Source organism: Pyrus communis, chromosome 14, assembly GCF_963583255.1.
Source record: "Pyrus communis chromosome 14, drPyrComm1.1, whole genome shotgun sequence".
In the NCBI taxonomy this organism is placed as follows: domain Eukaryota; kingdom Viridiplantae; phylum Streptophyta; class Magnoliopsida; order Rosales; family Rosaceae; genus Pyrus; species Pyrus communis.
Window position 1 is genome coordinate 23758655 of NC_084816.1, and position 15888 is coordinate 23774542.

Consider the following 15888-nt stretch of genomic DNA (forward strand, 5'->3'; position numbering starts at 1 on the left):
AATATCTAGATAAACTTTTGCTAAGGAAGTCTCAGATATAAAGGAACCTATTTGCATTTTAAACAAACTGATATAAAACAAAAGGGAAAATTTTAAAAGAATCCCCCCTTACATATATTACACTTACAAAACAAATTGGGGGTGTACAAAAAATTTCGTGCACTAAATTTAAGAACCAAGAACTTTCAAATTTACTTGCTACTCAAGTTTTAGCTGGTACATCATCATCATCATCCTCCTCAATATCCCAGCTTAAATCTTCTTCTTCTTCTTCAGCTGCAGTACTGAGCCGCTTTCGGAGCTCGGCTTTATCAGTAGGACTTCCGCTTCCACCACCATGGCTAACTTTTTTATCATCAATGCTGCTAAGATCCTCAATCTCATCCCACCCAAGGTCTTCTGCCTCCGGCGTTTCATTGCCTTTACCGGATTCAGCAGCCCCATTCTTCTTCCCTTCCACTGCCGCTTTCTCCTCCAATTTCAATGGTAAATCTTTCTTCCCGGAATCCCCTTCTACCTGCATTTTCTTTTTGGACTCCTTTTCGCCACTCAACTCCACAGCACTACCCTTCTTCTGATCAACAACTTGAGATTCCCCAACATGGCTGCTCTCTTCCATAACAATCTTTTGCTCAGAATCTTTGCTGACCAATTCGCTATTCGCTGCTAAATCGCCCTTCTTCGACACCACATTAGTCTCTTCACTAACACTGCTCCCCTCTCCCACATTATTGGAACTCTTCTCTCCAACCTCATTCCCAACCCTCAAGTTCTCAACTCTCCCATCTTTACCAGAACCTTCAGCAGCCACTTCAGTACTTTTCCCCGAATTCTCTTTCGACACCACATTGCTCACATTGTCATCAGACTCATCATCATCAACATCCCAACTTAACTCCTCATCCTCCTCGACCGAAATTGCCCGCTTAACGAGATTCACTCTCACTTCCTCAGCCTGCCTCAGCTTATAAACCCTATAAAAGTAACTACACCAAAAGCTTTCGTGATCAACGCTATTCAAAACAACCCTTTTGTAAATCCCCTCCATAGCTCCGTTTTCTTTGAAAAGCCTCTCGATTTCGTCACCTTTCTCCTCTAGATCAAACCCAGATTTCCATTTTTCGTAATCATCCAAATCCTCAGGCTCCTCGCAGTAAGTGCTAGGGTCACCCTGAATCGCACGCACCTGAGCGTCAAACCTACTGTACCGTTTCGAATTCAAGCCCTGCTGAGAACTAAAGCTTTGATCTTTGGCATCCGAGGAATCCGATTCGTCGTCGGCAAGGATCGCGTCCTTGCCCTGAGCGATGATCTCGGCCGTCCCTTTCAGCACTGTGTTCCCGAACTCATCGATGACGTGCCCCACCGCCCCCAACGACCCCTGAGCCACCTCGATCTCTTTCTTTAGACCCGACCCGAATTCCTGCAGGTCGCGGCGGTAGGTCTCAATCACCGACTCGGATTTGGTCGCTAGGGTTTTGATCAGATCGCCGAAATTCCATCCGCCGCTGTTGCCGGTAGGGTTGGGATTGGGTTGAGTCGTTGGGGATTCGGATTCGGATTCGGGGTATGGGGGATCTGGGTCGTCGGAGAATACGGATTTGAAGAAATTCATGGAGGAAAAATTGGGAAAGCAGAGGGATTGGGAATTACCAGAAAATTGCAAGAGAGAGAGAGAGAGGGGTTGGAGTACCGTAGAAGAAGAAAATGGGAATTTAGGGATGTTAACGTGCGCTTGAAGTGTAGTGCGCACATCAGTGAGTTGGGTCACTTGGGTGGCCAATGTCTAGCTTGGTGTTTGGGCTTTAACTATGGAGGTGGGCCCAACATAAAGAATGGACTGTAGGCCCAATGCTTTGTGATAGACCCACCTATCAAGCAGGGACAAAGGTAGAGCGTAGTGATCTGTCGGTTCCGATTATTATCGTAAGGTCCGATTTAGCCTAAGCCTCTCACCTCCTGAATATAAATATATCATTGTATCAAAAATATTAAAAATAAAAAATAATGTTGTAAAGTTATCGTCCCAAGAACTCACATCAACACGAAGATCTGAAACCTTCATGTCGGATCTTCCCCATATGGGGTTGTATGTTCCATGAGTTGGGTTGTTAGGCTATTAAAGTAGTATCGTCTAGCACAATAAAAAGTCTATCAAGAGACTCCTCCAAGATATTTGTGGATTTGTGTATATATCTGTAATTTTCATCGCATACAGTTTATACTTGTCGAAATAAAATGGCACATTCTTAAAACGAGTCTATATTTAATTGACTAATATATATGTATGATGTATAAATCGCAGCAAAAAATGCTAGAAAGACTACATTTTATAGACCACATCTAAATCATCGCTCTAATAGAGGTGAGACACCAAGTTTTATATGTAGGAGCATTACCCTAATCATAATTCCTAAGATTTGTTAAAAAGTCGTGCAGTGCAGGAGAAGCTTAATCGTACGCAGCCTATTGGCTTTTGCCATAGGTTCTTCACCTTCATTGTGAATAGCCTTGTTGCTAGACGCCATGTTAAGCAAGTAACGTTAGGTCATCCGATGCCTCAAGACGAACAGCCTATGGCTCCAGCTGCTAACCCTAATGGGGTTGAGACAACGTGCCTTCATGAGGCTCGTCAAACGCCGGAGAAGGATTCAGGTACATTCAAATTCAATTTCACTCCAAGCAAACCAATCACGACTTTGAATCATGGACGCAGATTGACAAGGTAGGTGAACCAATGGAGGGCAATGTTTTCGGACACAAAGCAACATGAAGAAGGTTTCGAGCATTGAGGATGTACCAAAACTAGATAAAGAGAAAAATGGTTCAATGAGTAGTGAAAAGTTGACACTAGCAATGGAGATAGAAGACGAAAAATCAAAAGCTTTTATTCAGAGTAGAAAGGAAGCTATGAGGAGGAACAATGGCATTGAGCCGAGTAAGTCTTAGCCCTAGCTATATGTCATATGTGGCGGTTGGCATGGTGGCTCGTCGGCCTGCAGTGCACACTGGGGTTGCAAATTGCAATTACTGAGATTATTGGGTAGTCACAAGAGCTTCCGAAAGGTGAAATGGGTATGCTCAAATGAGTCAAATCAATGTAACATGAGAATTCGCAACCGGGTGCAAAAGATGAACTAAAAATTGTCCAATTTCTTGTTCACTCAAATTACAACATTTGAATTTAGAACATTATGTGATTATGTAATTGTTATACTGAAAGTTTTTAAATTTCTCAATAAGAAGGCATTAGCTAAATTTGTTTAGTGTGACCATTTGGTCCGCCAAACGAATTCATATCAACATTCAACATTGAAACCGTGAGAAAAAAGAATCATGTATAACAAAATAACAAAAATAAAAAATTGAAATGGTGGAGGATATCTGAGGGAAAGTGTTATTCACATACCCATTTTTACCTCTAACACCCCCTTGTTAATTTTTTGCCACTGATCTTTTTCAATTTGTTCAATCTAATGACCGAAAATTAAGAGAGGTGTGTGAGAAATAAAAATGATGTGTGGATAGCAATACCCTATCCAAGACTGGATATTTCTAATTGAATTACCAAATGACTCCCATCAAAATTTGGGAATTGGGAGCCTTGTTTGGTGGTAGAAAGAGTTAGTTTTTGATAAATTTTGGAGGCTCAATTGCTCTTCATCTCATCGAACTATAAGATGCTACAAGAAGGTACAAGAAAAACTGTACCAAAAATGAAATAAGGAAAACAAAAATGTACCAACATATTGTTAGGCTAAATAAACTTAATTATACACTAAACTGGATATGGAGACATAATTCCATATTTAAACAAATAACGTTGAGGGCCGCCATAAAAGTCCGGTAAGAGGATCTTCCGGTGGTCGAAAGCTATGCTGATAACATTTCCATCGGAAGAAGAAAAAATAACTCAAACACTGTGAAGTCTTCTTCCTCTTCCATGTGTTTCCTTTAAGTAAATATGTGCCCTCCTTGCAATTAACCAGCCTTAGCCCAAATTAATTTACTCCCTTAAGTTTTACTTTTGTTTCTTTACTTTTTCTTGCTTTTTATTTTTTATTTTTACTTGGTCTGGGATAAATATTAAAAGGTAAAAAGAAAAAGGATAGCAACTTACCCAGCGATCATTTTTACTTGGTCTAGGATAAATATTAATTTACCTTCTTGCTTTTCTAGTTAATCAAACTCCCTTATCCCCCTTGACCCAAATTTTTTACTCCAAAACTATTTTTCACCTTCTTGCTCTTCCCACACCGTTGATCTCATCATCTCTCATTCTTCAAAATAATGAGCTGATGAACGGTAGAGATCATAGGGGGCCCACAGATGATCAACGGTGCAGGGCTTTCTTGAATCTAACCTCAACCAGGGCTTGCCCTTCCCACTCCAATGCAACAAGCTTATAGGGCCAGGATGCAAACTCCTACACTTGCCTTCGAGATTGTCCCCACCAAGTCCATGCTGGTTCCACCTGTGATGAACAGCCGTGATGTCCCCAGCCAAAACCAACAAAAACGGCGGCAAAGACCCCAAATGGTAAATTCGCTTCTGCTTCTGCACCAGCATCCACTCCTCCATTTTCTTAGTGTACCCACCTTGTCTCCATTTATCCACGTCCACCACCATCACCCCTGTGTTGAAATAGCAAGGATTTCTGCCCTCAAACGTTCTGGACATTTCGTTGTCGGACCAGAACGATTCTGTGAAATATTGGGTGAAGTTTGCATGGCAATATTCAGGCGCTGCCAATACCTTGCCTTGCAAGTCAACCTTCCATAACTTTGCCACGTCATCCACAACCACAAGGTCCGAGTCTAGGTATAGAACCCTTTTCACATCAACTGGGATTATGTCGGCTAGGTAAATACGTGCATAGTTTAAGGGTTGGTCCAAGGCTTGGCGTATCGACTTTGATATTTTCCCACGTACCCTCTTCGAATCGAAGCGGTAGACGTTGAATTTGAGGTAGGGGAAGGTGGATTTGATGTTGGAGAGCACCTCGGGCTCGAATCGTGCCCAGAGAAAGTGGAACTCGACAATCTCTGGGCACGTCGAGTGTTGCAGGATTGAAAGCACAGCCGCCATGGTGCCTCTTAGGTAATTGGAGTCAAGTGTCATGGCAATGTGAATTTTCTCTACATGCTCGCAAACATCCCCATTCCGAAAAGCTGGAGCTTCTTGAAAAATGGCAAAATCCGGAGAAATTTTCCGGATGATGCCAAGGCGGATGCCTGTGGTGGCGGCACCGTGGGTGGGGCAGTGGAGGAAGATGAGAAGGAGGAGGAGGAGAGACAGGAGGCCATGAGATGTCAATGAGGCGGCCATCCTGCCCTTAATGGTAGAAGAAGGTGGTGGAGGCCCTTGAGGGGGTCAAGGAAGAATAGGAGGATGAGGGAGAGTGGTAGCCATAGCTAGGCTGGTTGAGAGACGGTTTAGGGGAGAGGTTAGAGATTAATGATTGAAAATAAAAAATTTAGGGTGGAGGATGGAGGTTGGTGGGATTGTGAGGAAGAGAAGATTGCTCGGAGGAGGAGAGGGGGATTTTTATGGGTAAAAAGGTAAGGTTATTAGTTATGGTACGTAAGACTCCATGTCCCAATTACGCACAAGTGAATAATAAGCATCTTATTTATAATAAACTAAAATTTGATTTCTAAATAAAATTTAATTCTAACAAGTTAAGTTCAAATTCTAAACTTATAGAAAAACCCAAGCAGTAAAAAATAAACTTGAAAAACTATTATTTTCCGACAACTGAGAACCTCGACATCGGACTCATGAAAATCAAACTCAAAATAAGCATATTTCACTTAACCCGTCCCTTAGGTTTTTTTTTATTTTTATTTTTTATTTTTTATAATATATTCTCAATTTATGTAAAGTAAACATGTCAGAAACGACGTCATCTAATGTGGGCTTATTTTCATCATCTGTTAACTGGGCCTTAAAACTTGAGGCCCATTCATTGACTCCCAATCCATGCAACGATCTGGGAACTCAGGCCAGGGTTCAGGGTTTTTCTCCTCTCTATCTCTCGCTCTGTCTCGCTCTGTCTTCCACAGCGAGAAAGATGAAAGATTTACAGCTTTCGCTGAACCAAACCCAGAAGGTTCGGCTACAGAGAGCTCTCGAAAAGCACGAGTTTTTGTCTTCAAAGGCCAATTCCAACGCCTCCGTCACCGTCGCGGACTCCATCCCCGTTAACTACGAAGACGGCCTTCTCAAGTATCCCTTGTTGGATAGTGGCCAAATTAGGCTAGGAAACAAAACAATATTGATGAGGGAATATCATGATGAGGATTATGGTTTCTTGTTTTGTGGCTTAATTTGCTCCTTGTTTTGTGGCTTTTTTGTTCCTTATTTTGTGGCTTAATTTGCTCCTTGTTTTGTGGCTTTTTCAAAGCCATAATTATTTGGCTTTCGGGTGGAAGAAAGGAGGAGAAGAAAAGGGGTTGTTTTTTATTTAAATGCCTTGCCAAAGAAGAAGGAATGAAAAAGAAAAAAAGCATCCAAAGAGATGGTGAGAGCATTTGGCTCTACCATGGGTAAGGGTGAGAGAAATCAAGAGAGCTAGAGTGAAAGATCTCTTGTGAAAGAACTCTTGGGGTAGAGTGATGCTCTTGGGAAAATTCTGTGAGTGGGTGTACAAGGGATATGGGATTGGGTTATGTCGATTTAACTCATGTGTAACTTGTACTGTTTTTTTCTCATAGTGAAGAGCAATATCTCTCCGAGGACGTAGGCAGGTTTTTGCCGAACCTTGTAAATTTCTCGGTGTCTTTATTTCTTGTATTTTAAACTATTCAACTGTGGGTTTGTATGTTGGTGAAGATAATCAGCCAAGGCACAACAATTGGTATCAGAGCTTTGTTGGAAGCTTTGGTTCATTAAAGGTTCAGATTTATTATTCACCATGATGACTACAAACATGTCGTTTTCAGTTGAGAAGTTTAATGGGAAGGGCAGTTTTACTCTCTGGCAGATGAGAGTAAAGGATGTCTTGACTCAACAAGGCTTGGTTAGAGCTTTGAAGGGAAAAGATGGGAAGCCTAAAGAAATGACAGATGACCAGTGGGAGGAGCTGGAGTCGCGTTGTGTTAGCACGATTCGACACTGCATAGCTGATAACATTATCAACAATGTTATGGATGAAGATTATGCGCCTGCACTGTGGGAGAAGTTGAAAAAACTCTATATTGCTAAGAGTTTGACCAACAAGTTACATCTGAAGAGGAAGCTGTACAAGCTGAAGATGGATGAAGGCGGGAATCTCATGGACCACATGAATGTGTTCAATGGATACTTGGATCAATTGAGGAAAGTTGATGTTAAGGTTGAGGAAGAAGATAAAGCCCTCTTACTTCTTACCTCACTTCCGGATTCGTATGAGAATCTTGTGACAACCTTATTGCATGGAAAAGATACAGTAAGTTTGGAGCAGGTGCAGGCTTCTTTGGTGTCTTATGATACACAAAAGAGGAAGACCATTGTTGATGGTGGGCACGAGACTGCTTTAGCTGTTCAAGGTTGGAATCATGGAAAAAAATTGGGAGGTGGATTTGAGAGAGACAGCAGGTTCAAATCAAGCTCCAAAGGCAAGGGACCACAATGCTATGACTGCAAAGAATTCGGGCATAAAAAGATACATTGTCCTTTGAGAAAAAGAAAGGATGATCTTGGTCCAGGTAGCAGCAATTTTGTGGCGGAAGACTTCGAGTATGCCCTCTAGGTACTCGAAGCAACACATCTCCTGGTGATGTATAGTCTCAAGTGTTGCAGGGGTTTTGCAGCAGGTGGAGCTATGGGATTCACAGGTGATGAGATGGTTCTGAAGAATGAGAAGTGTGAGGAATGTTTGTCTGGCTTGACGGGTGTTGCTGGAAATGGGTGCACTGACAAGTTTCCAAGTTGCAGACAATGAAGAGGAGGAAAACCTGCTGGAGGAGACGAGGATGTGTCGAGATCCTGTCTGAAGCTAAATGTTTTTTTTTGCTTGCAGTAGCTGCACATGCATTAACAGTGACTGAATCGGAACAGGACCAACGAGGTTGATTCAGAGTGTGCATGCTGGTACGTAAGGCCAATGGACTTTGGTACAATTTGGCCAAGGTGGAGATTGTTGGATAGTGGCCAAATTAGGCTAGGAAACAAAACAATATTGATGAGGGAACATCATGATGAGGATTATGGTTTCTTGTTTTGTGGCTTAATTTGCTCCTTATTTTGTGGCTTTTTTGTTCCTTATTTTGTGGCTTAATTTGCTCATTGTTTTGTGACTTTTTCAAAGCCATAATTATTTGACTTTCGGGTGGAAGAAAGGAGGAGAAGAAAAGAGGTTGTTTTTTATTTAAATGCCTTGCCAAAGGAGAAGGAATGAAAAAGAAAAAAAACATCCAAAGAGATGGTGAAAGCATTTGGCTCTACCATGGGTAAGGGTGAGAGAAATCAAGAGAGCTAGAGTGAAAGATCTCTTGTGAAATAACTCTTGGGGTAGAGTGAGGCTCTTGGGAAAATTCTGTGAGTGGGTGTACAAGGGATATGGGATTGGGTTATGTCGATTTAACTCATGTGTAACTTGTACTGTTTTTTTCTCATAGTGAAGAGCAATATCTCTCCGATGACGTAGGCAGGTTTTTGCCGAACCTTGTAAATTTCTCGGTGTCTTTATTTCTTGTATTTTAAACTATTCAACTGTGAGTTTGTATGTTGGTGAAGATAATCAGCCAAGGCACAACACCCCTCTCTCTTTCTCTCTCTAGAATGCTCTGATTTGGTGATTTTTGACTTGGGTTTTCTACAAAATTTTATTTTATCCGTAAAATAATTTCTGGGTATCTCGGATTTCTTGTGGATCAGGGGACATGGGACCTCTGAGGTCAATGGGGAAGTTGTTGCGACGGTTTGCGGGGTCGTCGAGAGAGTCAATAAGCTAGTTTATGAGCGTTCTTTAAGGGCCAGGTACGTAGTAATTAAGTGTTTAATTATTTGGTTTTCTAAGAATTTGAAAGTTTGATTTTTTGTTAATTTTTGTTGAAATTTTGATCATTGGCGCTTAATGAATTTTCGAAAAACGAAAATTATGGTAGGTACAAACCAGAGGTTGGAGATATCATAGTGGGGCGTGTAATTGAGGTAAAAACCGGAATGCTGAACTACCTTTCGTAATTTTATCGAAAGTTTGATTTTCGATGATTTAATTTGCTTTCTTTGTTGTGTATGTTGGTTTTATGTGTCTTTTTTGTGATCTGAAGATTAATTATTGTGCAGGTTGCTCCGAAACGTTGGAGAGTGGAGATAAACTATAGCCATGATGCAGTGTTGATGCTTTCATCGATGAACTTACCTGACGGCATCCAGGTATAACTGTTAGCCCAAGTTCGCAGCATGCATCAGTAGCGATAAGTTTCTTTTACCAGATATGCAATTTGTAGTGTTGCTAAATAAGTGACTCGGAGTGGTGTAAAACATTTTCAAGAAGAATGCTAACTAGTTCGTTGTTCAGTACATTGTCCACTATTTACAGTTTTGTGGATTAGGGCCAAAGATAACCCCGAGATGGAACAAAGGAATGCCAATTTACCGTTGGACATATTTGACACGAAGCATGGAATTCTGTTCTATCGTTTCATATGGCTGTATTTGAATCTGTTAGATGATCTAGATTTTCTTAGTTTGAACTTTTGGTTATCGATCTGAACGCTACTGAACCCTTTTATTCATTATGTATTCTATTTATTTAGATAATTTGAACTCCTTTTCAATAGAAGTAGCTTATTTCCACCATCACCCACTCTTGAAACGGAGACATGTTCGGATCAATTTGGATTTTCCACTACTGTAAATTTAGTGTTACAATCCCTCATTTAAGTTTACTCTTTCAATGGCTAGAGGCGGCGAACTGCTCTGGATGAACTCAACATGCGCAGCATTTTTGAAGAGAACGATGTCATTTGTGTAAGTCATGTAACACGTATTACTGGCCTAGTTGAACAGAAAAAAGGAACAAATTAAGACTTGGTCAATTGTTACAAATGCTTGCCCTTTTCCAGGCTGAAGTTCGTGGTTTTCAACATGATGGTTTACATCTCCAAGCAAGAAGTCAGAAGTACGGAAAGGTTCGATATTCTCTTCATCCATGGTCTTGTGAATATCCATCATTTGTTAGTATTTCTCACCATGCTTGTAACCTGCTTTGCAGCTTGAAAGGGGTCAGTTGCTCACAGTTCCTTCTTATCTAGTAAAACGACGAAAGCAGCACTTCCATCACTTAGAAAACTATGGCATTGACCTGATACTCGGCTGTAATGGTTTAATCTGGGTTGGTGAACGCATTGAAGTTACCGATGATATGGTAGTGGATCACAAGTCAGAACAAGATGGTATCAAAGCCGATAAAAATTCCTTTAGTCCCGAAGATCAGGAGAGAAAGTACACTCCTCAACAGACAAGAGAGAGCGTATGCAGGACCGCAAATGCTATCCGCGTATTGTCTGCTTTAGGCATAAATATTACTGTAGAAGTGATCATGGAGACGGTTGATTTGAGCAGTTCTATAAATGTAGCTATACATGAAATGCTTGGTGCAGAGTTTTGTGTTCTGGTTGCAGAGAAGGAAGCTGTACGCCGAAGCATGACTAAAAAGAAGTGACGATTTGTTGTCTAACGAATGTAATCTGTATTCAAGAGTCTTTCCGGTAAACAGAAAATTTCTATCGTTTGAAATCTCTACATCCCAGTTACTCGCCGTTTTGCAAATTGCGAAATTTACATTGAAATCAAAACTCTATTCTCAATGCCTTTTTTCGAACGATAATGAGACTAGATGATTTACAACGGTTGTTTGCGACGTTTCTAAGATATCATAGCTCATCCTTTGGTGGTGGTTCGACTTCGAGGCATTCTTCATCCCAATAGTAGGGGTACTTTAACTTTGCTGCAGTGTGTGGCATGAACCAGTCCTGATATATGAACCTGAAACCAAGGGTAGAACTTAGAAGTATCATTCAAGCAATATGAACAAAAAAGAATATTAGTCTACTAATGTTGAACCCGTATAAAACCCGAAAAAGAAGAAACAAATAACCCAGCATGAGAACGTGAAAGAACGCATCTGCATCATATCACGGTGCTCTGTTTGACACAGGACTGAAGTTGAAGAAGCAATAGATGATATTAAACACAGAAGATGAAAGAAGGTAGCTTGCATACACTTTAACTGGCGGACGAGATATAGTGACAAATACTTGCAAATCCTCATGTTCATTTGTATTCCGGACCTGCAAAGCAGTGTGTAAGTTGTGAATTGCATAGCGGAGAAAAATAAAACATATTAAGCGTAGAATGCTTGGGTTTACCTGGTGAACATCGTTAACAGGTATGTGAAATGTGCTATTTGCAAAGATAGAGAACTCTTGTGGCTTTCCAGGGAACTTCTCATGCGAGCTTGGTGCAAGGTAGAGAGTTCCACTTCCCTTTAGGACAACAAAAACTTCATCACAAGAATGCCTGTGTATTGGTGTGCCTGATCCTGGAGCATATGTTTGTAGCCAAACCTCGACCTGTGAACCCAATAAATTGCATCATATATCATGTCTCCCAAACGATTTCGCAAATTTATAACTTGTTTTATCGCAAAATAAGATGTTGACAGAGGAAAGAACGACAAGCTCAAAAACATCCGTGGTTTTCGATGATAGCGGATATACTTCTCAAAAGATCATCAACACGAACAATTATATTATCGGACAACTTTCAGTTAAATATGTTTGAAGATCATAGTGCAAATCAAATGGTATAGTCCTCTAAGCCACAAGATCACAAGAACAGTAAATTCTCAAAAACAACAGTGTAATGGTGCACCCAATACCTCTTTCAACCCATGCAAGAGTGAACCAGCAACAGTTGTGTGTGCCAAACCACCCCTTCCATAGTTATCCTGTGGAAGCTCACTGATATTTCTTACTATAGGTAACCCTGCATCGAATATATACCATTTCAGCAATATAATAGTTAATTAGCTTAATTCATATCATTATTAAGCATATTACCCACAATCCGAAAGATATAAGAAAGTGGAAGATTTCACCATTTGGGCAAGCTCAGAATTCCCAAGAAACAACCAAAATATCAAGTTCAAGAGGAGAAGAAAACAGAATCAAACACCATTAGAGACATTAATCATGAATCAAATGCTCATTAACCATAAGAAAGTAAATTGTAGCAACGGTCCCTTAACTTTAACTCAGTTGGAGCAATGGTCCCTCAACTAAAAATTCATTACCATTGGTCCCTCAACTTTAATCCAACTGGAGAAATGTTCCCTGAACTTTAACCCTAATTAGAGCAATGTTCCCTCAAATTTAACCCAATTATAACAATGGTCCTTCTAACCTAACTCATTTTGACAAAATTATGACGAAGTTGACGAAAAGGATCATAGCTACACGTTTTGATGAATTGAGAGACCTTAATTGTAGTAATGGTCCTTCCAACATAACTTATTTTGACGAAATTTTAACGAATTTGACGAAAATGACCATAATTACACACTTTGATGAGTTAGTGACCAATGATAATGAATTTTTAGTTGAAGTACCATTGTTCCAATTTAATTAAAGGAAATGGACCATTGCAACAATTTACTCACCATAAAAATATACACTAACAATGAAACAGTTAATTAGCTTAATCTATATCATTAATAAGCATATTAGCCCACGATCGGAGGGATATAAGAAAGTGGAAGATTTCACCATATGGGAAAGCTCAAAATCCCCAGAAAAGTACAGAATCAAACACCATCAGAGACATTAATCATGAATCAAATGCTGATTAACCATAAACCCATGATTAAGAAAACAACTGTTAATACTCTTTGATTAAAAAATGGAGATTTGAAGCACGAATTGTGTAAATTAATGAAAGATTAAGAAGGACCTTTTACCTTTGAGTGAGCATTTGGACGCTTCAGATATCTCAGAGAAGAACAGCAAGCTGAAGAAGAAAAAGATAGTAAGAGAAGAAGGGCCTGCCATTTTCTCGTTCCTTCCACAACTTCCACAACTTCTACTTTCTCTGCATCTTTATCCTGGGGCGTGCTTAAGTGATTTTCTGTTTCTAATTATTTGAGGGGAGTGTGGTTATTTGTAACTTTATGTTGGGTTTCCACAGGCCCAAAAGCACTTTCAGGACCAAAAACACGTTCAGGCCCAAAAGCACTTTTATGGGATAAGGCAAACAAGACCAGTTCCCTTGCCAAAGGTTTAGGCTTTAAGACCGAGGAGGAGACCAGTGTTTACACAGCTGCTGCTCCACTGAGCTGACTACCATTGTTGTGTCGGTCTCTCTCAGCTGCTCTCTGGATAAGCAGGTTACCCAATTCTCAGCCAGAGCCAGCAGACTCCACGAACAGGTCAGCTACTTCTTATTCTTCCTTCTCTGCAACTTTGTTCAAGTTAACGAGCATTTCGCTTACGAAAATGGAGATTAAATGAGAAATGGATAATTGGGTTTTCTCAAAAGTTTGTGTCTTGGGTGGCTTTTTACTGTCTGCTTCTGAAAGAAGCTGAACTTTCTGCTGTCCGGCTTTTGCTACTGAGAAAAGCTAAATTCTTCGTATTATGTATTTTTGGATGTAAATGGTAGAACCCAAAATTTTTTTGGTGCCTACGGTATGAAAATTGTATTCCTTTTTATGTATTTTTGTAGAAATTTGTCTCACAAATGAAAATTAAGCCTCTTTTGGTTGCTGAATTTCATTAGAATTTGTGAGTCCGTTATTCGAAGGGTAAGAAAATAACAAGATTATCATGTTGTATTAGTAGATTTTCTTTGATGAACAAGATTATCATGCTGTTCTCTGATGTGTACTATTTTGTATTTGAGTTGTGCCTTTCGTTTTTCGCAGGCGTGTTGGTAGTTTTAAATCTGGAAGTATGAAGATCAGATGCTATGCTGGTATTACGAAACCCAGCTTTTTGCTTGTGCATTCAGAGTTACCAGCACTTACATCTCTTAAGCCCGAATTTGATTCTATATCCACGCTTTGCAAGCGAGAGAAGTTGATTGGGTTGATAACAAGGTGTCAGTATTCTGTTTCTGGTAGAAGGTCAGAAAGCAGTTATAAGGATTCGTCGGTTTCAAATCCAAACACCACTCGTTTAGGTAGGAGAGAAAGAGGTTCTTCATCCTTATACAGTCGTCCTAGTCTGTTAGATATGAAGAATGAAAGGATGGAAAATCGTGCCCGGGTTTATGATTTCTTGCGAGGAATTGGTATTGTCCCTGATGAGCTTGATGGATTGGAGCTTCCTGTTACAGTTGAAGTTATGAGGGAACGTGTGGATTTTCTTCACAATCTTGGGCTTACAATCGAAGACATTAACAACTATCCACTTGTTCTTGGCTGCAGTGTGAAGAAAAACATGATTCCTGTGCTCGATTATCTTGGGAAGTTGGGTGTTAGGAAATCCACATTCACAGAGTTCTTGAGAAGATACCCACAAGTCCTGCATGCTAGTGTTGTTATTGACCTTTCACCAGTGGTCAAGTATCTTCAAGGAATGGATATCAAACCCGATGACATTCCTCGGGTTCTTGAGAAATATCCAGAAGTGCTGGGATTCAAGCTTGAGGGGACCATGAGCACTTCGGTGGCTTACCTTGTTGGAATTGGGGTTGCAAGAAGGGAGATTGGCGGAGTTTTAACTAGATACCCAGAGATTTTAGGGATGCGTGTGGGTAGGGTGATCAAGCCGTTTGTTGAATATCTTGAAGCGTTGGGTATTCCAAGACTAGGTGTGGCTAGGCTGATAGAAAAGCGACCTCACATCCTTGGGTTTGGATTGGAGGAGAGGGTGAAACCGAATATTCAATCCCTTTTGGAGTTTTGTGTACGAGAAGAATCACTTGCTTCTGTAGTGGCACAATATCCTGAGATCATAGGAATTGATCTCAAGCCTAAGCTTCTCAGTCAACAAAGTTCGCTCAAGTCGGTAATTGATTTGGAACCCGAGGACTTTGGCAGAGTTGTTGAGAAGATGCCTCAGGTTGTTAGCCTCAGTGATAGACCTATGATGAAGCATGTCGATTTCCTTAAGAATTGTGGATTTTCCTTGGAGCAAGTGAGGAAGATGGTCGTCGGGTGTCCCCAGTTGCTTGCGTTGAATCTCGACATCATGAAACTCAGCTTTGATTTCTTTAAAACAGAGATGCAAAGGCCTTTGGATGACTTGGTTGCTTTCCCTGCATTCTTTACTTACGGTCTTGAATCGACTATAAAACCAAGACATAAGATGGTTTCAAAGAAAGGGTTGAAATGCTCCCTCGGATGGCTTCTCAACTGCTCCGATGAAAAGTTTGCGCAACGAATGGACTACGACACTATTGACATGGAGGAGATGGAATCATTACCGTCATTTGATATGAATACACTCACAGAACCAAGGAGCGACGATTCAGGTTCTGACTACGATGATGATAGCGATGACGATTATGTATAGAAATAGAATGATCACTCAACCTTCAATTTGGCTTTTCAAATTGGGGTTTCCAGTAGAGTTTTGTGGATGTTGTATTGTGAAAGTAAATTTATTTATTTGAAGCATTACACACTTTTTCTTTTTTGCAAGTACTTGTGATGTTATTGTATTTACATGTGCTAATATAGCAAGAATGTAAAGGAAGAGGAAGATGCTAGAAACCAATTGAGTCCGAATTTGCCCACCACCCTTCTCAAAGCACGCCGCGTGTTGAGAGTATTGTTTCACGAGTATTTTGTTAGTTCCACGATGGATTTTCTTTGTTGATGGGATAAATTTTTGAGTTTTTCTATTTAAACACCAAATTCGTGTTGAGTTTGATCGCGAACTTAAGCAGAACACAGTT

At 40.4% G+C, this 15888-nt stretch overlaps 5 protein-coding genes across 5 annotated transcripts; 2 read left to right on the top strand and 3 right to left on the bottom strand.

Annotated features, from left to right (window-relative positions):
* Positions 1 to 34: 34 nt before the first annotated feature.
* Positions 35 to 1704, bottom strand: LOC137715707 (uncharacterized). Its single transcript, XM_068455047.1, has one exon. The coding sequence runs from the start codon at positions 1613 to 1615 to the stop codon at positions 203 to 205; it is 1413 nt and encodes a 470-aa protein (XP_068311148.1). The 5' UTR covers positions 1616 to 1704; the 3' UTR covers positions 35 to 202.
* Positions 1705 to 4167: 2463 nt separating this feature from the next.
* On the bottom strand, positions 4168 to 5405 carry LOC137716564 (probable galacturonosyltransferase-like 4). Its single transcript, XM_068456018.1, has one exon. The coding sequence runs from the start codon at positions 5326 to 5328 to the stop codon at positions 4276 to 4278; it is 1053 nt and encodes a 350-aa protein (XP_068312119.1). The 5' UTR covers positions 5329 to 5405; the 3' UTR covers positions 4168 to 4275.
* Positions 5406 to 6022: 617 nt separating this feature from the next.
* Positions 6023 to 10667, top strand: LOC137716007 (exosome complex component RRP4 homolog). Its single transcript, XM_068455397.1, has 7 exons — positions 6023 to 6228; positions 8860 to 8961; positions 9090 to 9135; positions 9271 to 9360; positions 9892 to 9957; positions 10053 to 10118; positions 10202 to 10667. Exons 1-7 carry the CDS (start codon positions 6074 to 6076, stop codon positions 10649 to 10651), a joined length of 975 nt encoding a protein of 324 aa, XP_068311498.1. The 5' UTR covers positions 6023 to 6073; the 3' UTR covers positions 10652 to 10667.
* Positions 10668 to 10718: 51 nt separating this feature from the next.
* Positions 10719 to 13077, bottom strand: LOC137716008 (auxin-binding protein T85-like). Its single transcript, XM_068455398.1, has 5 exons — positions 12947 to 13077; positions 11870 to 11976; positions 11358 to 11561; positions 11212 to 11279; positions 10719 to 10974 (listed from the first exon to the last, which is right to left on the bottom strand). Exons 1-5 carry the CDS (start codon positions 13035 to 13037, stop codon positions 10863 to 10865), a joined length of 582 nt encoding a protein of 193 aa, XP_068311499.1. The 5' UTR covers positions 13038 to 13077; the 3' UTR covers positions 10719 to 10862.
* A 198-nt stretch (positions 13078 to 13275) lies between these two features.
* LOC137716147 (transcription termination factor MTERF4, chloroplastic-like) lies at positions 13276 to 15775 on the top strand. Its single transcript, XM_068455548.1, has 2 exons — positions 13276 to 13414; positions 13910 to 15775. Exon 2 carries the CDS (start codon positions 13938 to 13940, stop codon positions 15501 to 15503), a length of 1566 nt encoding a protein of 521 aa, XP_068311649.1. The 5' UTR covers positions 13276 to 13414; positions 13910 to 13937; the 3' UTR covers positions 15504 to 15775.
* Positions 15776 to 15888: the final 113 nt, after the last annotated feature.